At 46.2% G+C, this 19,889-nt stretch overlaps 1 protein-coding gene across 2 annotated transcripts; it reads left to right on the top strand.

Moving 5' to 3' along the window:
* The first annotated feature begins 1,355 nt into the window (after positions 1–1,355).
* Positions 1,356–19,540, top strand: col9a1b (collagen, type IX, alpha 1b). Of its 2 annotated transcripts, XM_060073492.1 has the most exons (38): positions 1,356–1,479; positions 1,613–1,686; positions 2,458–2,541; positions 2,628–2,760; positions 3,128–3,524; positions 4,038–4,121; positions 4,652–4,672; positions 5,094–5,156; positions 5,273–5,308; positions 5,420–5,482; positions 6,594–6,647; positions 7,191–7,226; positions 7,335–7,358; positions 7,500–7,553; positions 8,261–8,314; positions 8,600–8,632; positions 8,729–8,785; positions 8,920–8,973; positions 10,101–10,154; positions 10,398–10,451; positions 10,605–10,658; positions 10,757–10,810; positions 11,023–11,076; positions 11,175–11,228; positions 11,338–11,391; positions 12,042–12,086; positions 12,201–12,254; positions 12,357–12,410; positions 12,510–12,563; positions 13,608–13,679; positions 14,332–14,367; positions 14,493–14,537; positions 14,672–14,704; positions 14,839–14,985; positions 15,431–15,485; positions 16,945–17,133; positions 17,680–17,757; positions 18,340–19,540. In XM_060073492.1, the coding sequence occupies exons 1-38, from the start codon at positions 1,463–1,465 to the stop codon at positions 18,534–18,536; spliced, it is 2,775 nt and encodes a 924-aa protein (XP_059929475.1). In that variant the 5' UTR covers positions 1,356–1,462; the 3' UTR covers positions 18,537–19,540. The 2 variants fall into 2 exon arrangements, with proteins under 2 accessions (XP_059929475.1, XP_059929474.1); XM_060073491.1 differs by lacking the exons at positions 1,356–1,479; positions 1,613–1,686; positions 2,458–2,541; ... (2 more) ...; positions 4,038–4,121; positions 4,652–4,672 and adding an exon at positions 4,355–4,580.
* Positions 19,541–19,889: the final 349 nt, after the last annotated feature.

Below are 19,889 nucleotides of genomic sequence, written 5' to 3'. Positions count from 1 at the left end.
GTCCAAACTCAGAGCCATATAATCATTCTTGATAGAAGGCAGTATAATGGTTAGCATATTGGGATTTTTTAACCCCAATGTCAACTGTCTCTGGAGGTAGCGATGTCTAACCTCTGCCTGTTCCTTGTATCTTAATTTCACTGTGAATCGCTTTAGATTAAGGCACCTGCTGATAGACTAAGTCAATTTAGTTTAATGTCCACCACCAATGCCTTAATAAGGATGATGTTGAATAGTAGAAGATCATCTTCATGAAGAACTAGGTATATTTATTATCCATACACTTATCTAAGCTAAGACTCTTCTTATATACGTTTAGAGCACAAATGCTTTATAAATAACCTTATCTTTGGCATTATTTGAAGAATCATTCATTACCCCATATAATTAGCATCGGAAATAACTACTAAGGTCCTTTTTGATTACTAGTGTTATTCAACTGAAATTCAAGCTCTGCAGTTTAGATTCACAATACATAGAGACTCAGTGAAGACCCCAACAGAGGCTATATTCACAAGGTTGTTTAGAACACAGTTTCACACTGGGGACACAAGTAGAAGTATAATACCATGGAACTATTACCCTGTAACTTCACACAGCTGGGATTCTTTTTGAAACCACAAAACCTGCTCACTTCAACTCATATTCTCCCCTCATTCGTACATTAGGTAATAAGACAACTTATTGCACATTTATTTGATTTTATATTTTTTATCGCTATCACCAATGCCAATTTTTCATTTTTCTATTCTCGCCCTCTCTCTGTCTTTTCTTTTTTCATAAGGCACTTGATGTCTCTCAGACAATAAACCTCAAAATGAAAAGTATTCTGGTTCATTTCTATTGCTCCCGTCACACCTCCCACTCATATAAGCAAAAATATTCAATAAAGACCTGCAGCAACCCACACGTTTTTGTTGAATGTATTAATGTCTCTCACCGTGTCCATGTTTATTCCAGAGAGAGCCTATCGACAGAATCCAAATATTTGGAAAGTTACTCAAAATTTCCTCATTATGACAGCTACACAAAAAAACTCTAGAGTCTATGGATAGCCCTAAGAACGTCAGTTCAAATCAGACATAGCAATCTATGCCACCCTGTAGTGATTGTCTTTTTTGTACACCTAAACGACAATTTTCATGATTTATCACAAACGCTTCAAACACAGAAGCCATTATTAAATAATCTGTCACTTATTCTCAGATTAGTGGGCATGCATGGATTTAGCCAACGGCTGGTTGAAGGAGAGCTTGTGAGGAATGCAAAGTTGACACACAAAGATGTTGACTCACCCCCCACCAATTGGTTTGCAACAGTCAAAGCTATAAAGGGACCCTGCCACCCCAAAGGGTGACAGCAGCGTCGAAGGAGCTACTTCTACACACCACAGGTCTTGCACCCGGCGGTGGTTCGAGTGGAATCTACAGAGGGTCGGTTTTCCTGTCCATCGAGCTATGAAATGTATGGATTCAAAAGGTAACTTGAACTGTGTGTGATTGTGCCGTCTGTGAATACCTTGATAGAGAGAGTGAATCACCGTACTTACACACAACAAATTGGAACTCTGTTGTCTGGTTGTATTATGTGATTTTATTCTTTTCCTCTTCAGGAAAAACCTCTTGTACTTGTTGTTTTGCTGCTCTGTCGTCCCACAATGTGGCTGTACAGGACTCCATTCTCAGAGTGAGTAGTTGGTCGGCTGTCTTTGTACTAATATGTTTGATTTGAGTGCTTATATATATGTTCAAAGTTTGATTTGCTCAAGGTTGACCCCTGAGAGTGGACTATGAGATGGTTTGTAGTTCCCCATTACTGCTTATATTTTATTGTTGTATTTCAGTTTTATATAAAGATCTTGCACTACATTGCATCTCTGATTTTGCAGGCCCTGCAGAACGCCATATAGCCTACAGTTTTATTGCATTATTGAAAAGTGCATATTCGCCACAAGATCTAAAAAACTATGTATTAATGCAGATTTAAAGTGCGCGTAAGCTTAGGGCACTAGACCAAAACTGAACAGCCAACTTTTTAAACAGCATTGTCATAGAAATGGGTTCGAAGATAGGCGAGACTAGAACCAAGACGTTAAACGGGAAACCATAAACAATCAAAGAGGACCTAATATTTATTCAGGGCAGTCTCACAGCTTTTTAAACATTGGAAGTTTACCAGTCACACCGTCAGGCGTTGATGTACACAAACGCCCCCCGCCCTCGCACATAAAAAGTCCTAGCTGGCGTGCATTGATTTGGAGGGTACCATCCTACCCTGGGCGGTGTTATATAACGCATGCAATATAAATAATGCATCGCTGTATAGGCCTAAGCCTTTTTCTGACTTCTAGGCCTGCTGAACCATGATTTCTGAAATGTATGAAACCATCAATTGCAAAAAAGAAATAGCCCTTGGCCATTGCGCTAGTATGCTTACATTTGCTTTTTTATGCTGAAGCGGTGACAATTACATCCGAGCTTGGTGTTCAACTCCAGAGATCGGTCTGCCCCCTGGTACAAGTGGGAGACGACCGTTTTCCAGGTGGGTTCATAAAACAACCATACCACTCGATCTACATCGATCTACAGGTTTTGTTGGAGTTCTTACCCCATGTCCCCTTTCCTCAGGGTTTTACATCATGTCTCAGTTCCAGATTGCTGAACTGGCGAGGAGAGGAACAGTGAGGAGTGTTGTGGGCTCTGCCCCGGGGCTTGTCGCTTATCAAATAGGGCCAGCTTTCAACTTCAGGATCAACACAAGGTAAAAAGAAAAAGGCCATAAAGCGTTGGATATAAAAGCAGACACTGCCTCCTAGTGGTTTTTACGGTGGCGTGCCGAAAGTTTACGCCTCTCCATGGTCCTGAAAGTTTTTCCCAGGTTACTCACGGAAAGTAGCCTGTAGTGTTATATTATAGTGTTATATATAGAATAACCGGGTTAGGGTTCGGGTTAGGTAAACAGTAAATGTATAATTCAACATAATATTCTATAATATTTATACATTATATAATATATTATAATAAAATATATTTATATGATATAAATTATACATCAATTATATATTTATTTATTTTTAATATCATATCATGTAATATTTGGTAGCCTTTTATTTCTGTGTTATTTTCAGATCAGCATATCCCTTAGGACTGCCAGAAGAGTTCGCGTTCGTAGCCGTTCTGCGCATGAGCGGCAGCACTGTGTCCAAGAGATGGAATATCTGGCAAATGCAAGATGTGAACGGAGGCGAACAAATGGCGATCGGACTTAACGGAGAATCCCAGTCCCTTGAATTCTCTTTCATTACACTTGACCACGAAAGATGGACTGTCGTTTTCAGTTCTCTGTCATTTCTGTTCAATTCTCAATGGCACAAGGTTCTCCTGAGAGTTAACAAACAGTCTGTAAGTCTGTTCTTGGATTGTGTTTTAATTGATATTCAAGAAATACCAGTTCGAGAGAAGGTCAGCTTGGATGGCTTCACGTTGATAGGAAAACTAAAGGAGAATCCAGTGCTGGCTGTCCCGGTGAGTCTACTTGCTGAATGCATAGGCGTGTATTTAAACCTGGAGGTATTTAGGGCTGTCGAGACGATGCCAAAAGCTTTCTGTAGTTAAAAACAATCAAGCAAAAAGAGAATATATGAAAATATTATGATAAACAAATACCCAAGCCTAGCCTCAGCCCTAGTTTATTGGAAGAATAAAAAAGGTATCCAAACAAAACCAGATATGAGTCCCAATTCTACCTTTTTTTTGTTAGCTTCAATTATAAATAAATAAAGCAAATAAATAAATGTTTTAATTCAAGCAAATAATGTACAATTGGAAAAAAAAAAGAAAACGAAAAAGAAAATGTGATTTTGTGAATTACATAAAAAACAATCAGATCTGCATGTTAAAATACAATTTCACATTGCATTTCTTAGCTTCAATGTCCCCTTTTCAATGATTAAAAAACGTCCCATTATGAGCCTATATTAATATAGGCTACATGTATAGGCCTTCACCATTACCTTACTTTGCTCTTTCCTCTGTTAGTTTGAACTGCAATCGATGCTGATTCACTGCGACTGGACCAGACCCAGCCTAGAAGCCTGCAAGGACCTGGCAGGCACAACCTCGGTAATCCTCCAGTAGGCTTACAAAGCCTACTTTTATTCGTCTAATTGCACAATTCATCAAATAATATATCATACATCTTAAGAACTATTATATTGTGGCCTAGACCTATTTAAATGACCCGCTCCGGCTGACGATTCGTTGTGCCTCTTTGGTTACTCCTCCCCCTTTGACCATATTTGGAATCTCGCCAATCGCTCCCGATAACCAAGAGGAGTCATGAATATGCATGAGCTGCTGATGGCCATGGTACCTCAGACGGTCAGATAGTTAAAGGGAACTCATTTGAGTTTGTCTGGTCCGGGGACTCCGTCTTACCAGCGAAACGCGGCGAAAGGACTAGAAAGGACTAAAGTTCACCTGTGCAGACTACTGGGAGAGGAGACCATGCTTTGGCCCCTGGGGATTCGCGGGCCACTTGTGGTGATCGCGCTGCAAATAGTCCTTCTTTGCTCCGCTCAAGTAAGATAATTTGTTTTGTATGTCTCCTTCTTTCTCTCTCTATCTCTCTCTCTCTCTCTCCCTTTTTGCAGATTGAGGAGACGGTGGTGCAGGTGGGTGTTAACGGTCGGAATGAAGTTGCAGCCGACTGAATGATTCCCTTCTGGGGGGACTGCAACCCCCCTGGGAGTCTGTCGAGCATGGATAGGCCTATAGAGGAGGAACGCCATGGATGCATGCCTTCGGAAAATTACCCTGGAGAAATCCTTTTATAGGTTTCCTTTACCTCCTGTAATGCTTTATATTGCTTTTGATGTTGTGAAATCAACCCCCCAGACCCCTTTACTGCTGAAACCGATCAAATGCTTCAGTAGCCGCGGTTTTAAGCCAGCGCACCTGTTCATTCTTCCATTTTTATTACTGTCAGATGTCAGCACAAGAACACCAAGCAGGATAATGTGAAATTTAAACTGTGTGATCCTTTGAGTCGAGTTCAAACCGACATTGAGAGTAATTATTTGATGTTCATTTTAGAGGGAAAAGGGAGCCGTTGGCCCCCCCGGGCCTGCTGGTGTACCGGGAATTGATGGCGTGGACGTAAGTCCTCTCAAGAAGCAGATTTGATCTTTGTGACAAAGCTGCAATAATCATTCTTGAAAAAATATTGAAATGAGTTATGTCCAAAATCATTGAGTCTCACTTTGACGTTACAGGGGGCGAGAGGTCCAGACGGCGACGACGGACCCTCTGTAACTATAAACGCATCATTAAGAACATACTGATTGTTTTCTCTTGCATTGTGAGCAGCGTTTGATGGATTGACTTGGGGGGACTGTGATGGTGTCCTCTTGTGTATTCAGGGAGCAGATGGCGATGCAGGTAAACCTGGCTCAGCGGGGCTACCGGGTGAACCTGGGGACGACGTGAGTGTGTTGTTGTTGTTGGTGTTTGTAAAATATATCCATTTTAATTTTGACGGGTGTGTGGTTTTAAATAGCTGTAGTGTTTTTAATTAGGTCTAGATCGAGGATGAACCAATCCTAGGGGTGTTTTTGCCTAACATGCTCTCACATGTCAATCATGTGCAATACATCATGATCAATCTAATTTCCCCTTTAACACATCTACAGTTTGAAGTTTGCAAGAAAACTGAATGCAGGGAATTCTTTAAAGGGGAGGAAGACACATTTTCTTTTTAACCAGGAACTCAGGCCTTATTCGCTTTTGCTTTTGAACGGAATGGTTAAGAAAACAGCCAGACAAAATATTGTGGCTGAACAACAAACAAATAAATTATTGAGTGCTTTGAGTTAATAAATACATTCACACAGGTCGATTTTACATTTTTAGAGTGAATAACCTTTTTTGTTAAACTTTGTTATACGTACATTATTAAACTTATAAGCGGGCATCCGTTGTTAAATCACATGATACGAATATTCACATGTACACTGCAAGTTCCCACAGCACAAGGGCCGTATTGATGGTCTGTTGGAGCCTAGTGTTGAGAATCCTCAGAACAGTGTGGAATGGTACCTGTCACTGGGTTTGTTTGAGGAGAGCTGAGGAGGAATGTGGCCCTTCACTGAAACTCCCCCACCAACAGGCCCACAGAACCATAGCCCGCTCTGCTGTATTCCCCCTACAGTGTATGTACTGTATCTCGGTTTATCTCACTGGTGTTCGATGTCTTGAGATGAGCCATTGGAGCGAGCCTGGCACACGGGTCGTTTATCACCGTGCTGGAAGAGGGGGAGGGGTGTAGTGGTGAATGTTATTAATAGTGTAACTCCTCCCTCTAGTAGGACATCTGTTACCAGAAAAATTAGAAATACTTCAGAACTATAGTAGCACACAATATATATTGTCAGGAGGAGTTGGGGGGACATTTTTAAGCTTGAACAGAAAAAGGTGTGAGATTACCGCAATCCCCTTTGCGTTTCCTCTTTCACCCCTTTGGAAGGGGGGGGGGGGGGGGTGGGGTGAGTGTTTGTGATGATGTATTAGTAAGGCGTAATGTTCCCTCCTCTGCAGGGTCTGACCGGGCCCATCGGAGATGCCGGCCTGGACGGTCTCACCGGACCCAAAGTGAGTGACTAATGAGGCCCCTTTCTCCTCCTCCTCCTCCTCCTCCTCCTCTTCCCCTGGACTGGTTCGCCCAGCGCACCGTACCGCTGGGCGCTACGGCGGGAATTACCACGCGTGAAGCAATGCCTTATGACAAATGAGACCTAATCCGCCAAGTGGTTGCCAGTGAGCTCTGTGGGGAACGGAGCCCCGCCATTGGTCCTCATTAAAGATACACATTGCTAGGTCAAGAGTGCCCAAGCTGCTCAGTCATGGGACCTGCCAGAGGAATGCTAAATCAGTCCTGCCCCCCAGACCCTGAGCGCCTGGGTTTTAGCCTCAGTGTTTTCATCTCAACAGAGACCAGGAGCAATTATAAAGCAGTATGTGGATGTATTAGATGTAGAACCATCAAAAGACATGCCAAATAAAAGTCAATATTAGAAATGTAAGTTCCTATGGCTTTTTTCAAGGCTTTGTCTGCATTTAGTTTAGCGACTTTAGCTGCTGGTTCCTTGGGTATTGCCGACAATGCGATGACATGTTGTATTCTTTGATCTCCAGGGGGAACCTGGCCGGGCAGGACCACGTGGCTCTGCTGTGAGTTTAAACCCACTCCCCTTCCTCTCTGGGCATCCATCACAAACAGATTGAACCCGTATCTCTTGCACTTTCCGATGACTTGATTGCAATTCTCTCTGTCCTCAGGGTGTGGGACCAGACGGAGTTCCAGTAAGTCATCTCATTTGTCTTGTGGTGTTAGTCACGATCATGGAGCACTCGCTCTGCTACGACAGATGCTCGTCGGCATAGTGATGCCAGAGCCCTAATGGATGATGAACACGCCAGTGATTTTTGTCTGTCTTTGATCAGGGGCCTCCGGGGCCTGGAGGACTTCTGGGTGAACTTGGGAAAGCGGGTCCACACGTGAGTGCCCATACGCAGTCAGGGAGGGACTTCGGCTGCCCCCTCGGAATCTAGTTCCTGGGTCAACGGGAGACCCATTAAAAATACACAAATTAGTCATGATTATATAAATAATACAAAATGAAATGAGACAGGACTTCGTTAATCCCAGATGGGATTGATTTGGGTGTCGCAGCAGAAAGTACAGTAAAATAAATTAAAAACAATACACGAGAAACAGGGTTGTTGCTTGGCAGGTGAGAAATTACTATGGTTAGCACAGAGCAGAATATAAACTCAAGATAGTGCATTTTGCATCTTTGGTTGAATGAACTTATTGTAAGTCGCTTGGGACCAAATTCTAATATATCTTATGTTATGTTATGTAATGCTATTTAAAAGAGTCCACTGTTACCCTGCCTCAGAAATCCTGCTTCTGAAAGTAATCTTCCATAGAATAAAACATTTTTCCCCAACATTTTTTATTAATTCCGAATGGAAATCTTCCGGGGACTATAGACTTATGTTTTTGGAATCTTTCATGATACTGCATAATTAATAATTCACCCAAATCCCAAAGTGGATCATGGGATGAGATGGTTGAATGCATTCTCCCTGTTTGTGTTTGAGTGTGTGTGGGTGCGTGCGTTTGTGTGTGTGTGTGTGTGTGTGTGCTTGTGTGTGTGTTTGAGTCGTGTCTCCTCATCTGATCTCTCACTGACCCACAGGGAGACATTGGTGTGAGGGGTCCCGGGGGACCTCGCGGAGCCGTCGGACCCCGGGTAAGTCATCCTCCTGTCCCCTCAAACCTGAACGAGGGTGGAGGCTGTGATATAAAACACTACAGCTTTAGTTCAATTCAATTCTATTTTGTATAGCCCTTAATCACCATTACAGTCCCAAAGGGCTTGACAGGCCACGTATTTACGATGGTTTATGTAGTAGGTCTGAGATCTCTGAGCGTGGTGTGGTGGAGCTTCACAGAGATAATCAAAGCTGCCGACGTGAGTTAATCATTATCAGCGGCCGTGGGTCTAACTGTGTGTTTCCTGTTCATTATTTTAAAGGGTGCCTCTGGCGCACTTGGAAGCACTGAGATGGTAAGAGCTGGCTTTCGGATCCGTTTCCATACTTTTTTAATGCACCTGAATTGTGAAACGAGAAGTAGTTTGCAACGGGTTTCCTTTGTCGTTTAGTGCCCCAACGCCTGTCCGGCTGGTACCTCGGGACATCCCGGGCTCCCTGGAATGAAGGTACAGCGCGAAACACAAATTAAAATACATACCCTGATTCAGACGGTTGAACACAGTTCAACTGTTATGCTGTTTGTGTGTTCGGTGCATTTGTGCCGGTGAACAACTCATATCTTCTCTCTTAATACTCATAGGGCCACAAAGGAGTGAAGGGAGATGGAGGAGAGCCTGGTAAACAAGGGCACAAGGTAAGAAGGCCGGGGTGACTCTAGAGGGAGGGGCTAGGCCTCGTCAGGTCCAGCCTGGGGACACTCAATCAGCAGCCGCCTCGCCTGTTTCCATTAGAACCTGTTCAGCAGACGGATGAATCTCATCCTGGAATCAATCCTTTGAAATGCCTCAGTAACCGCTGCGTGCAGAAACCAACATTTCGCGTCGGCTAACACGTGGCGTTCATATATAATCACAGCCTCGATTTTAACGATAAGTTCCCACGGCGAGTGCCTTTTCGAGTTATACATATTCTCCGGGTGATCCTTCAGTGGCGGCAACCATCGTACGGGAACATGATTTACACACAGAAAACGCCATCTTCACACAGACAATGTGTAACGTATCCATTCACCATATAAATGGTAATGAGCTCCCGAGGCCCTATCTCCTCGTATCACCTCCTGTCGCCTCCTGATTCACCGTCGGTCTTCTGCCCCACGTCTCTGGGTATCATGATCTGGGAGAAGGATGGCAACGCCCTGGAAAGAACCGCCTTGGCGCCTTTTCCCCTCCCTCGTTCCGTTCACAAACGACCTCGGGTTGTGTTCTCTCTCACGGTGGCGGGATTGAGACAAATGCCGGCTGGCACGCGCGTTATTCGGTAATATCGAAGATTTATTTCTTGATGAATGACATTTGAGCATCCGTGAAGCAGTACAACGGGGTGTTAGTCAGCTATCGAAAGGGGGACGGATGGCACAGCCTCTGTGACAGGTGAGGTGCACTGTCATAACCTCAGAGGGGCTATCGACAACCACAAAATACCCGGATTAATAGTTCATACAACGACACACTTAGTTAGTAGAAATGATCAGATGTTCATGCCGCAGAATGATTGTGACTGTAACATAAAGTGTGTACTTGTCCCTCTGACCATACACATATAAGTATGGAAGAAAGCTATTCACATAGAATTGAAGTAGAACACGTAATTTAACATCGGAACATCTATGTCAACTGTCGGCACCATCTCAAACCCTCAAATGTTCTCTTGAAGGAAGCTCATTGGTCGGAAACGGGACGAGTCGATGACATCATCCAGTGTGCCGATGCTCTAGTGATCGTCTCCGTGCTGATCTTGATGATGTGGTGTGGGTTTCAGGGCGAGGAGGGAGAACAGGGAAGCCTGGGCGAGGTCGGGACCCAAGGCCCAACAGTAAGCACATCTCCTGCTCCGGAAAAGTACACAAATGAATGTCCTTCTCCAAGATGGCCGCACCCAGTTGGACCCCTGTTTAGTCCCATATTCCCCCTCTCATCTCCCTCCTTGTGCCGCATGTTCCCCCTCCTTCATGCGATGTATTGTACAGTAAGCGGCTTTGGATAGGAGCGCCTGCTAAACGACTAAACAGTAGAAAAGTCCTCCATGCTGTTGTTGTTGTTGTTGTTGTGAATCCAGGGCCCGCAGGGACACAGAGGAGCCACGGGTATGATGGGCCCCAAGGGAGACAGGGTAAGCGTTCCTCTGTCCCCCCCCCCCCAGTGCACCGCCACCCCCCGTTTTAAGTACATTTGTGACGATTTATGCAATGGAAGGCTGTGTGCAATCATTTACCCTTCTAATTAAGACCGATAATGAGGCTAATCCACCCACTTTCCCGGGCAGGGCTTCCGGGGACACGACGGAGAACCCGGTCCCCTGGGTGTTGCGGGTGCTATGGTGAGTCCCCCCCCCGCCCCCCTGAATGATGTAATGGTTTGCCTGGGTCTGGTTTGTTCCCAGGGAGTGTGGTGTAACCGCCCGCTGTGTCGTTTCAGGGGGATGGAGGCCAGAGGGGGCCTTTGGGGGAGGTCGGGCCTAAAGGAGAGACGGTGAGTGTCAACCCGCGCAAACGTAAACACTGATTATCGTCCCGTTTATGTGTGACTGTCGTTTGCATGTTGTTATTATTAGGGGTCATTATTCCTTTTTAATCGAGAACCCGAGAAGCCGTTTCATTTTTGACGCCTTGGCGACTGAAGTCAGTCGAAGAATGTACCGTTTTGTCCGTTGGAAGTGTTTAATCGGTCCAAATCTCTTTCAGGGTGTACTAGGACCGAGAGGAATCACAGGTCTTCCAGGGCCGAAGGGAGAGGGTGTAAGTGTCCTATTCGCAGGCAATTATTCTCTTTTGCTTTCTGTTCTCTGTGTTATTGTTGCAAGATACTTAATTTAGTTTGTCCTGTTGATAATCAGGGCCTACCGGGCGTGGATGGGCGAGAGGGAATTCCTGGATTGCCGGGAGGAAAAGTAAGTTGTGTTTCAATCTCTGTCATAAAAACAATCAATATTCAATTTTTTATATATTTGAAGAAAATATTATTGCTCTGGTTATATATTATTATCTGTTTGGCTGTAGGGAGGTGTTGGAAAGGCTGGAGTACCTGGGGAGGTTGGACTTCAGGGACTTCCTGTAAGTATGACCTTTGACCTCAAGCTATTTAATACTCTCAGTGTTTGGACGCCTCTTGGTAAAGCACTAAATATTAGGATTTATGATATCGCAGTTTCGAGGATAATTAAATTATAACAAAGTTAACTTTGATACATTGAGATTAACACTACATTTCAGCCCTCAGGTTTGAAATTAGATATTATTATGTGCACAGTGCTGCTCGCGATAACTTACTTCTGGAGCACAACAAAAGAACTGTGAAGCAGTCCTGTCTGACCAATCATTGATCTGATAAACATCACATTAGCGAATCAATGAGCAGATATGGCCCTGCTGACCATGGCAGGGCCTTCATTGATTTTCCAGTCTCAGCGGTACTGATGTGATTCGACCACAGAAAAGACTGTTAACGTGACGCCTTTGTGGATGAAAAGATGAAACAGCCTTTGAGCTGTTTGTACCGAAGCCTAACCCAGGGCTCTGATGTTAAGGTGGCGCCGATAGAATCTGGCCGCGCTATTAAAAACCACGACACAAACGGAACTTCAATGGAACTTACGATCACAGACAAGAACTGAAACTGTTTATTTGTTTTATGCTGGGGGCGCAATCTATCATTGTTTTCTTTATGTAGATCAAACTTTCCTTTGTCCTGTTTGTGTTTGTAGGGTTTACCTGGTGTACCCGGACCAAAGGGATTAGGTGGACCAAAGGTTTGTCAGCCCTTTCTGTTTTAAGAATATTTAAATGGTGCTGCACGCTACCTTTGTACCGTGCCCAGTGAAGTGTTCAAAATGGCCACCATTGTTTTGTTTTCTTCTTTCCAGGGAGACTCTGGCAAACAGGGCTTCCTAGGAACAATGGGTTCCGCGGGCAAATCAGTAAGTGTGCCAACACTCCCAAAAACCGTCAGATGAGGGCTTGTGGTACCCCCTTTCTAAATAATACTGGGTCACTCGCTCATTCTCATTGTCCCGCCACAGGGAGAGCAAGGAGTGCCAGGAGAAGTGGGACCAGTTGGGCCAATCGGATCATCCGTAAGTCTCTCTTTCTTTCAACAAATGTGTTCCAATTGTTGCTATTGGTTCATTGTTTTCTATTGTGTGTATTGAGTTGTTTTTTCTGGATTCCTGCAGGGAGAACTAGGGGAGCATGGTCCCCTCGGACCGGCAGGAAAGCCAGGTGGAAGGGTGAGCAGCAACCTTAACTGTTGTATTGGTGTTGGCGCTACGGCATGTAAAATCATTGAATTCTATTCCCAGCTTTCATTGTTCGCCGTCGATTTTTGAGAGTATAGCATATCGCTTTTCAGTGGAAGATTTAAAACGTTTTCCAATGAATGAACCGATTTCTAACTAATGGCGGAGAGGCGAAACGCTTGGCTGCTAATTACGCTGAGAACACAAAAGGAATCCAAAAATAACCGACCGCCCTTTCAAATGACTCGACTGGATCATTTTTAATGAACGGGTCGGGCTTTTAGAGTGGGTCTCTCACCCACAGAGGCACGGCGACGGCTTTTCCGCCGTGCACGGTACAACGCGGCGAATAATTAGCCGTGGTATTTATGTCGGTTCACAAACAAACACCCACAAAAGAACACCAAACCAGAGAAGAATGTGCGGAGAACAAGGGGGATTCAGGGGGAAAACAGACGAGTGTCGGTCGGCCGCGGTTCCACTGGAATGTCTCACAGAACCGGCCCGGAGGGGGGGGGGGGGGTCGCGTCGGGGGCCCTATTTTCACAGTAAGAGGAGACTCCCAGGCCCCGGTGAGCCACCCCGACTGAAAGGGCTCTCTGTTCTCCTGGCATTCCGCAGGCAGACAGTCGCTGATCAAAGGTGCGCTCCGGGGTAGGGGTCCACGGGCACACGATCAGAACCCGGGGCCCCCTATAACGCTGCAGCAGACTGGGCCGGGGATAATGTCATGCCTGCGTTGTGCCTGCACGACTCGCTTACAGCTCCCTGCGCGCATTCACCCGTGAATTACGCTCCGTTTTCTTCCCCTCCCCTGTCGCATCCCGACAATTGTATATATTTAATTCATAGAATATCCCCGTTTATTCTCGTACTCTCCTCAAGGTGACATTCTCGTTGCTCGTGAAAAAGAAAAAAAACGATGAGCGATCTTGTGTAAAAAGCGCAAGGTGACTTGAGAGGTTTAGAGTCCGGCTCTGATGTGGTGGTCTCACACGCACTCCTTGCGGGGGGGGCTGTGCTGCTATCTTGCAGGGACCTAAAGGCGACCTTGGGCTGTCCGGAATACCTGGACCTCCAGGCCTGCCCGGAGTGAAGGGAGAGCGGGTAAGAATAACACACACACACACACTCCAGGCTCTCACACACACCCAAGGTGGTCCATGCACATGCACTCACGCACGCACCCAAGCACATGCACTCACGCACGCACGCACGCACACACACACACACAAACACACACACACACACATACACTCACACATTCACACACACACTGCACTCACATACACTTACATACACACACACACACACATGCACTGCGGGCTCACACACACACACACACACACCGCACACACACACGCACGCACACACGCACGCACGCACGCACGCACACACACACACACATACACAGCAGACTCAAACACACCCCACACACACATACAAAAACTGCAGACTCCCACACACACAAACACACTGCAGACTCACAAGTTATCTTTGGATCTGTAGATAGCTGCGCAGCTAAGCCAGTGCACTGCACTCCCAAGCCAGCACTGGACAGACCTAGAGTATGTTGGTGCCGTGCAATGTACCAGAGACCAGAGATCCAATATTCTCCATCAAGACGATACAGAAGTCATTAAGGCCTCGCATTAAAGAACCTGATTCTCGGCTCCCTCTAGTGTCTTGCATCCCTTGTAGTTCTCTCACATGTTACTGTTGATAATACAATATCAAATGTTTCTTTTGACTGTTCCAGGGAGATTCTGGTGAAGCAGGACCAAAGGGCGAACAGGTATGAGGAATTCAACCGCCAAACAATGATGAATCGTCGCAAACAGCAACGCCGCAGTAATGGAAACACAGCGCAGAGATTGCGTTTGATTGCTGAGAATGAAAGATCTTTTTTTTTGTTCGAAGGGTACACAAGGAGCGGAGGGAAACCCAGGAGACAAAGGCGATGGCGTGAGTTGATGCATCAACGTACAAAACATTCACTGAAGCGTCACTATCAGATGCAATATCAAAGGTCCGCGTTGTGGATCACTTTGCTCCCGCTTCTCACTGATGGGGTTTTTCTTTCGCAATCCTTCTTCCAGGGTGACGCCGGTGACTTGGGAGCCAAGGGAGACGTAAGATCGAACATATGAAACCCAACACGCACGCGCACGTCCCATTGCCCGGGATTATTCGCTGCAGGAAATGAATTTCGGGGGGTTGACTGTCGTGTGTGATCAGTGCTCCTCTCCGTTCTGGTGCTTTGTAGGTCGGTCGCCCCGGGGAGCCAGGCAACCGAGGGCCCGAGGGGAGCCGGGGCCAGCCTGGCGTCGAGGGCCCCGAGGGGAGCCCCGGGCCCCGGGGTGTGCAGGGGAACAGGGGCCTGCCTGGCGTCCGCGGCACACAGGGTCCAGCGGTACGGCTCACGTCGGGTTCACGAGCAGCGGGCGTTTAGAGGAATGGGGTCGTGATGAATATTAAATGAACGCACAGACATAGGGGGGGGGGGGGAACTGGGTCATCGCTCGGACAAGGACTGAGTACGACGAAACTTTGGAGCCTGAAAAATTTATCTTTATTCTTATTTTAAGGGAGAACCAAAAAAAGACCTAGCTCTTAATTATGTTGAATTATAAAAAAGAAAAAAAGGCAAATATATTCAATCGCCCTTTGCTTGACTTTTAAAGTTGGTCTCTTTCAGACACAAGGAGGATAAATGCTTTCAACGGATACATGCATAAACACATAAGGAATCATAATTCATAAGTAGCCTTCTAAGCTATTAGTACATAGCATACACATGCAGTACGAGATTCTATGCAAACTCATGCTTTTCGTTCTGTTCCTTGTGTCCCACACAGGGGAAACAGCCAAGCGACACACACATCCGGCAGGTTTGCATGCGAGTCATGCAAGGTAAGACATCCATTCATCCCCGGCTTGTCCCTCATCCCGTGCCTTTTAATCAGTCCCGGGATTACACAATCCCCCCCCCCGATACTCACCGCGGCCCCCCGCAATCCCACCGCCTTGCTGTGTCTGATTAAAAGATCGGCCGACATCCCAAACACAAGGGCTCGAAACATGCTTCAAACGGTGTTTGTATGATGAATGAAGGAAGGAAGACCCTGGATTTATTTAGTTGTTGTGGATTTTAAATCCCGGCGAGTTCAGAGATGTTCCACCGAGGGGGGGGGGTCTTTCTGTGTTCCTTCCTTTCCTGCGCCTCCTCTCTCCTCCCCTCTCATCTCCTCTCCGTTCCTTGCTTCTCCACAACTCATCACCTAAGCTCATGACTTTTTTATACCCCCGCCAACCCCCCTCCCTCCCTCCCTCCCTCCCTCACCCCCATGTGCTGAAAAATTAATTTCACCTCCAGCAGACCTGCACTTCTCCGCTCTGAGCAGAGACCGCTGGGATAAGAAATGTTCAATAGGAAAAAAAGAAAAAGAAAAAAGAGAAAGTCTGCCAGCCAAGCAGCCACCACCACGCATTTTTATCAGGGAGCCCAGAGCGGAAATCTTCAGTGCAAAATACCATCCTGCAAAGACCGCCCGACGCTCCCAGGACTCATGTCATTTCCCTTTATCGCTCGGTGCACGTCTTGCGTGTCGCCGGGGGGACTCAAATGAAGGACTATTTTCTTCATTCAAATTGCTGAATGTGAATTGGAGGCTGAAGTCACGCAAGACTTCAGGAGGACTTCATGACCTGTTCGCCCCCGCTCCCCCCCTCTCCCCCCCCCCCTCTCCCCAGTGCTCCCTCTATTTCTCCGTCTCTTTATTCGGGATCTGAAGGCTCCCAACTCACTGATGGGGAGTATAGACAGTAGAACTCGCCAGAGGGCTATTCAGAATACTGACACACGAGCACGCGCACACACGCGCCGCAGACACACTGAAACACTAACACAGGATCTGACTGGCGCTAGAAAAAAAGTTGAATTGTCTGACTCACCAGCAATGTTTCATACGCCTCAGTCTTCGACTTAAACTCTGCAATGTGTTCCTCGAGTTCTATCAAGGTGTGAAACAACACGAGCCCTTACGAATCACATCATTGATGAACAAAAAGGATTTGAGTCAAGCATGGAGTTGTTTTGGACTCAGGGCAGTGCAGTGTATCAATGAGGTTGCAACAACATCAGCAGCAGTATCACCAGGGGAACAGAAAGGCATTATGGGTTATCCTCATTCGCATTGGAGCAATGTCATCGCATCAACAGTCAACAGTTATTCAACGCAGTGGAACCAGTAGTAGCAGTGGTGGAGGCGATTCCCATTAAAGCCTCCAGTATGGACTTTAGGTTTAACCGGTATGATAGTGTGTATGTTGACCCGTTTTTTTTCCTGCTTGTGGGCGCGCCCCTCAACAGAACAGCTGGCCCAGTTAGCTGCTAGCCTGAGGAGGCCGGAGTCTGGCATGGCCGGCCTTCCGGGTAGACCAGGACCCCCCGGTGTTCAGGGGGCGCAGGGGGACAACGGCTTCCCTGGCCAGGCGGGCTCCAGAGGCCTGCCGGGCCTCAAAGGACCCCTCGGGATGCTCGGAGCCAAGGGGCCCAAAGGTGACCTGTCCCTTGTTAGAGGGATTCCTTTATCTGATGTGTGTGTGTGTGTGTGTGTGTGTGTGTGTGTGTGTGTGTGTGTGTGTGTGTGTGTACGTGTGTACGTGTGTGTGTACGTGTGTGTGTGTGTGTGTGTGTGTGTGTGTGTGTGTACGTGTGTGTTTACGTGTGTGTGAGTGTGTGTACGTGTGTGTGTGTGTGTGTGTGTGTGCGCGTGTGTGATCTTTCATGGTGCCAAGCGTGCTGTTACTTCATGTAATAATAAAGGAATGTGTGTTTGTGTGTACGTGTGTGTGTGTGTGTCCATGCATTTGTTGATTTATGCGTGCGCGAGGGTGTGTGTGTGTTCACGCATGGCTTTACATATGTATGTGTGTGTCAAAAATCGAAGTCAGCACTATTGTTGATTAACAAACATGTGCAAGAAAAATAGAGAAATCTAAATTGCGTTTGTCTCTGAGCCACGTTACAAAAGTATAAAATTAGGTGAAATGTAAAGAATAAGTAATATTTACAATAAATAAATTCTAACGCCGTGTCCTGCAGGGGAATCGGGCGACCGAGGAAGCAGGGGCCCCACTCTGCGAGGGGCCAAAGGTCAACCGGGACCTCCAGGTCTACCTGGTGAGTACTCTCATCCTCACATACACACACTGGGACAGACTGAGCCTCGAAGTCTACCCGGTCAGTACTCCCAGTACTCCCATCCTCACCGTCTACCCACGCTGGGACAGTCTGGGCGTGTTCATCGGTGGAGTTCTTTTGGAAAGTGCAGAAAAAGAGGCGTAGAAAGAGAGCATCAAAACGAACCAAAGAAAAGCCGTCAAAAACTCAAAGCCTCGTGGATACTGGCGATCCACAAGGCAGGGTGTTCGTTACTTACACACGCATCGCCCTCACCGAGCCCGGGCGTACGCACGGCTTCCATTTTAAGACGGATAGAAGATAGAAAGATCGAATGCTTTAATTTTCATTCAGGTAAACACAGGTAAACTTAACATGACTCTTGAGTTGAGAGGCAAAAGAAAAGCAGGGGCTCAGCGATACGCACCCGCCTGCAGCCCATGCTTCCAACTTAGCCTCTCTCGTAGCTAGGCAACACAGGATGGCTCAGGCGTACGTCTCACAACACACACACCCCCCCCCCCCCGTCAGAGTCCATCGTCTCACGCGACTTCCCCCCGTCACACCGCTTTTTTTTTTCAGGCGAGCCCGGGAAGCCCGGGTACGGGACGGACGGACGGGACGGGGAGAGGGGCCCCCCCGGGTCACACGGACAGCAGGGCGTTCCCGGGCCCCCTGGTTCCGCCGGCCACAACGGCTACTGCGACCCCTCCTCCTGCAACCTCCAGGCCGGACTCCAGGCGCTGGACCCCAACGTCAAGGGCCCCGGGGACAACTGAGAGAACACTCTGGGAGGAAAACGCACACTCGGTCACAGAAGAGGAACACATCAACAAACCAAGACGACGACGACGACGACGACGACGACGATAGCAACAACAGAGAGACTGATCTCCGGAGCACACGGCACTCTCTCCCAGGGAGTTCCTCCTCACCCCCATTAGCCGGTAGCTTCGTCACCATGTCTTCTTTGTTTTGTTTTTGTGCTAGCCGTACCTCCGCCGAAAGGATTGTCCCCTGCAGAGGGCTAAAGGTCAACAGTACCGCTCAGCTTGGCTACAGAATACAACGGGACGCGGTGCTTTTAAAATGGGTTTCATACATGGGTGCTCCCGTTCTGGCCAGACACATGTAACATGTAATGTGTTTGTGCGGTTTGTTTTTACTCCCAGTTCTGCGTCGTGTTCCATTTGTCCTGTTCTATTTATGTGTTTTTTAAAAATTGTTATTCATTTTTTTCACAAACAAGCTATGCAATACACAGTAAATCAGAAATAGAACTTTGTTCATCACACGTGTGCCTTATCCAATATTTTGTATTATGGACCAAAGATAAAACCTGCTGAAGTCTTCAACATGTTAAACAGGAGGTGATGGAAAAAACTATTTAATTTGAACCCTGCAGGCTTCCAAATAAAACTGGAGTAATGGTGGTTTTCATCATGCCCCAGTGACTAACTAATAATTGTGAGCTGGAAATCTTTTCAGTCGTGCTGGTTTATTCACTTTCACCTGCATTTCAACGTAGTGATATATTTCATCTGATTGTACAGAAGGGGATGCAGCAGGGTTGATGCATTTATGGTGACTTTCTTCAGTTTTAAGTATTGTTTCAATCTAGGACCTCCTTTGCAACATTTTAAAGATTAATTTATCAATCTATTATCGAGATGGAGGGATACCTTGTAAAAAAGACGAAATGCAAAGCAATATTAAAGTGAGTTGTAAATTGTGTTTTATACTCATGAAATAAAGCCAAAATGACAAGGCTTATTGAAGTCAAGCTGGATTCCTTAAATATATCCATTCGTCGTCAAATCTATGTATTGTGTACATTATCGATTTCCCCAGTGTTTTACAACAGGAAGTATTGCACTTGATACCAGACACACGTTAATTTCTTAAAATAATTTATTAACTTAAAATATAATGTTAACATTTGAACAGTTTGTGTAAAAACTTGGAAGCAATTGATCATGCAAAGAAATAGTAAGCAACATAAAATGAAGAAAATTGTTAACTTTACAAGTTAGAAAACATCCCCGCATAGAAACCCCCAGCCATACTGGTGGTGCAAAAAGAACGCATAAACCGATAATGAAGTACAGAACAATATTTATCACACTGATGTA

This window comes from Gadus macrocephalus, chromosome 15, assembly GCF_031168955.1.
Source record: "Gadus macrocephalus chromosome 15, ASM3116895v1".
Lineage (NCBI taxonomy): Eukaryota > Metazoa > Chordata > Actinopteri > Gadiformes > Gadidae > Gadus > Gadus macrocephalus.
This window is presented reverse-complemented; position numbering and strand designations above follow the sequence as displayed.

Coding starts and splice junctions, on each gene's coding strand:
- col9a1b (XM_060073492.1), top strand. Junction 5,483..6,593: donor CGGGTGAACCTGGGGACGAC/GTGAGTGTGTTG, acceptor CCTCCTCTGCAG/GGTCTGACCGGGCCCATCGG. Junction 7,554..8,260: donor TTGGGAAAGCGGGTCCACAC/GTGAGTGCCCAT, acceptor ACTGACCCACAG/GGAGACATTGGTGTGAGGGG.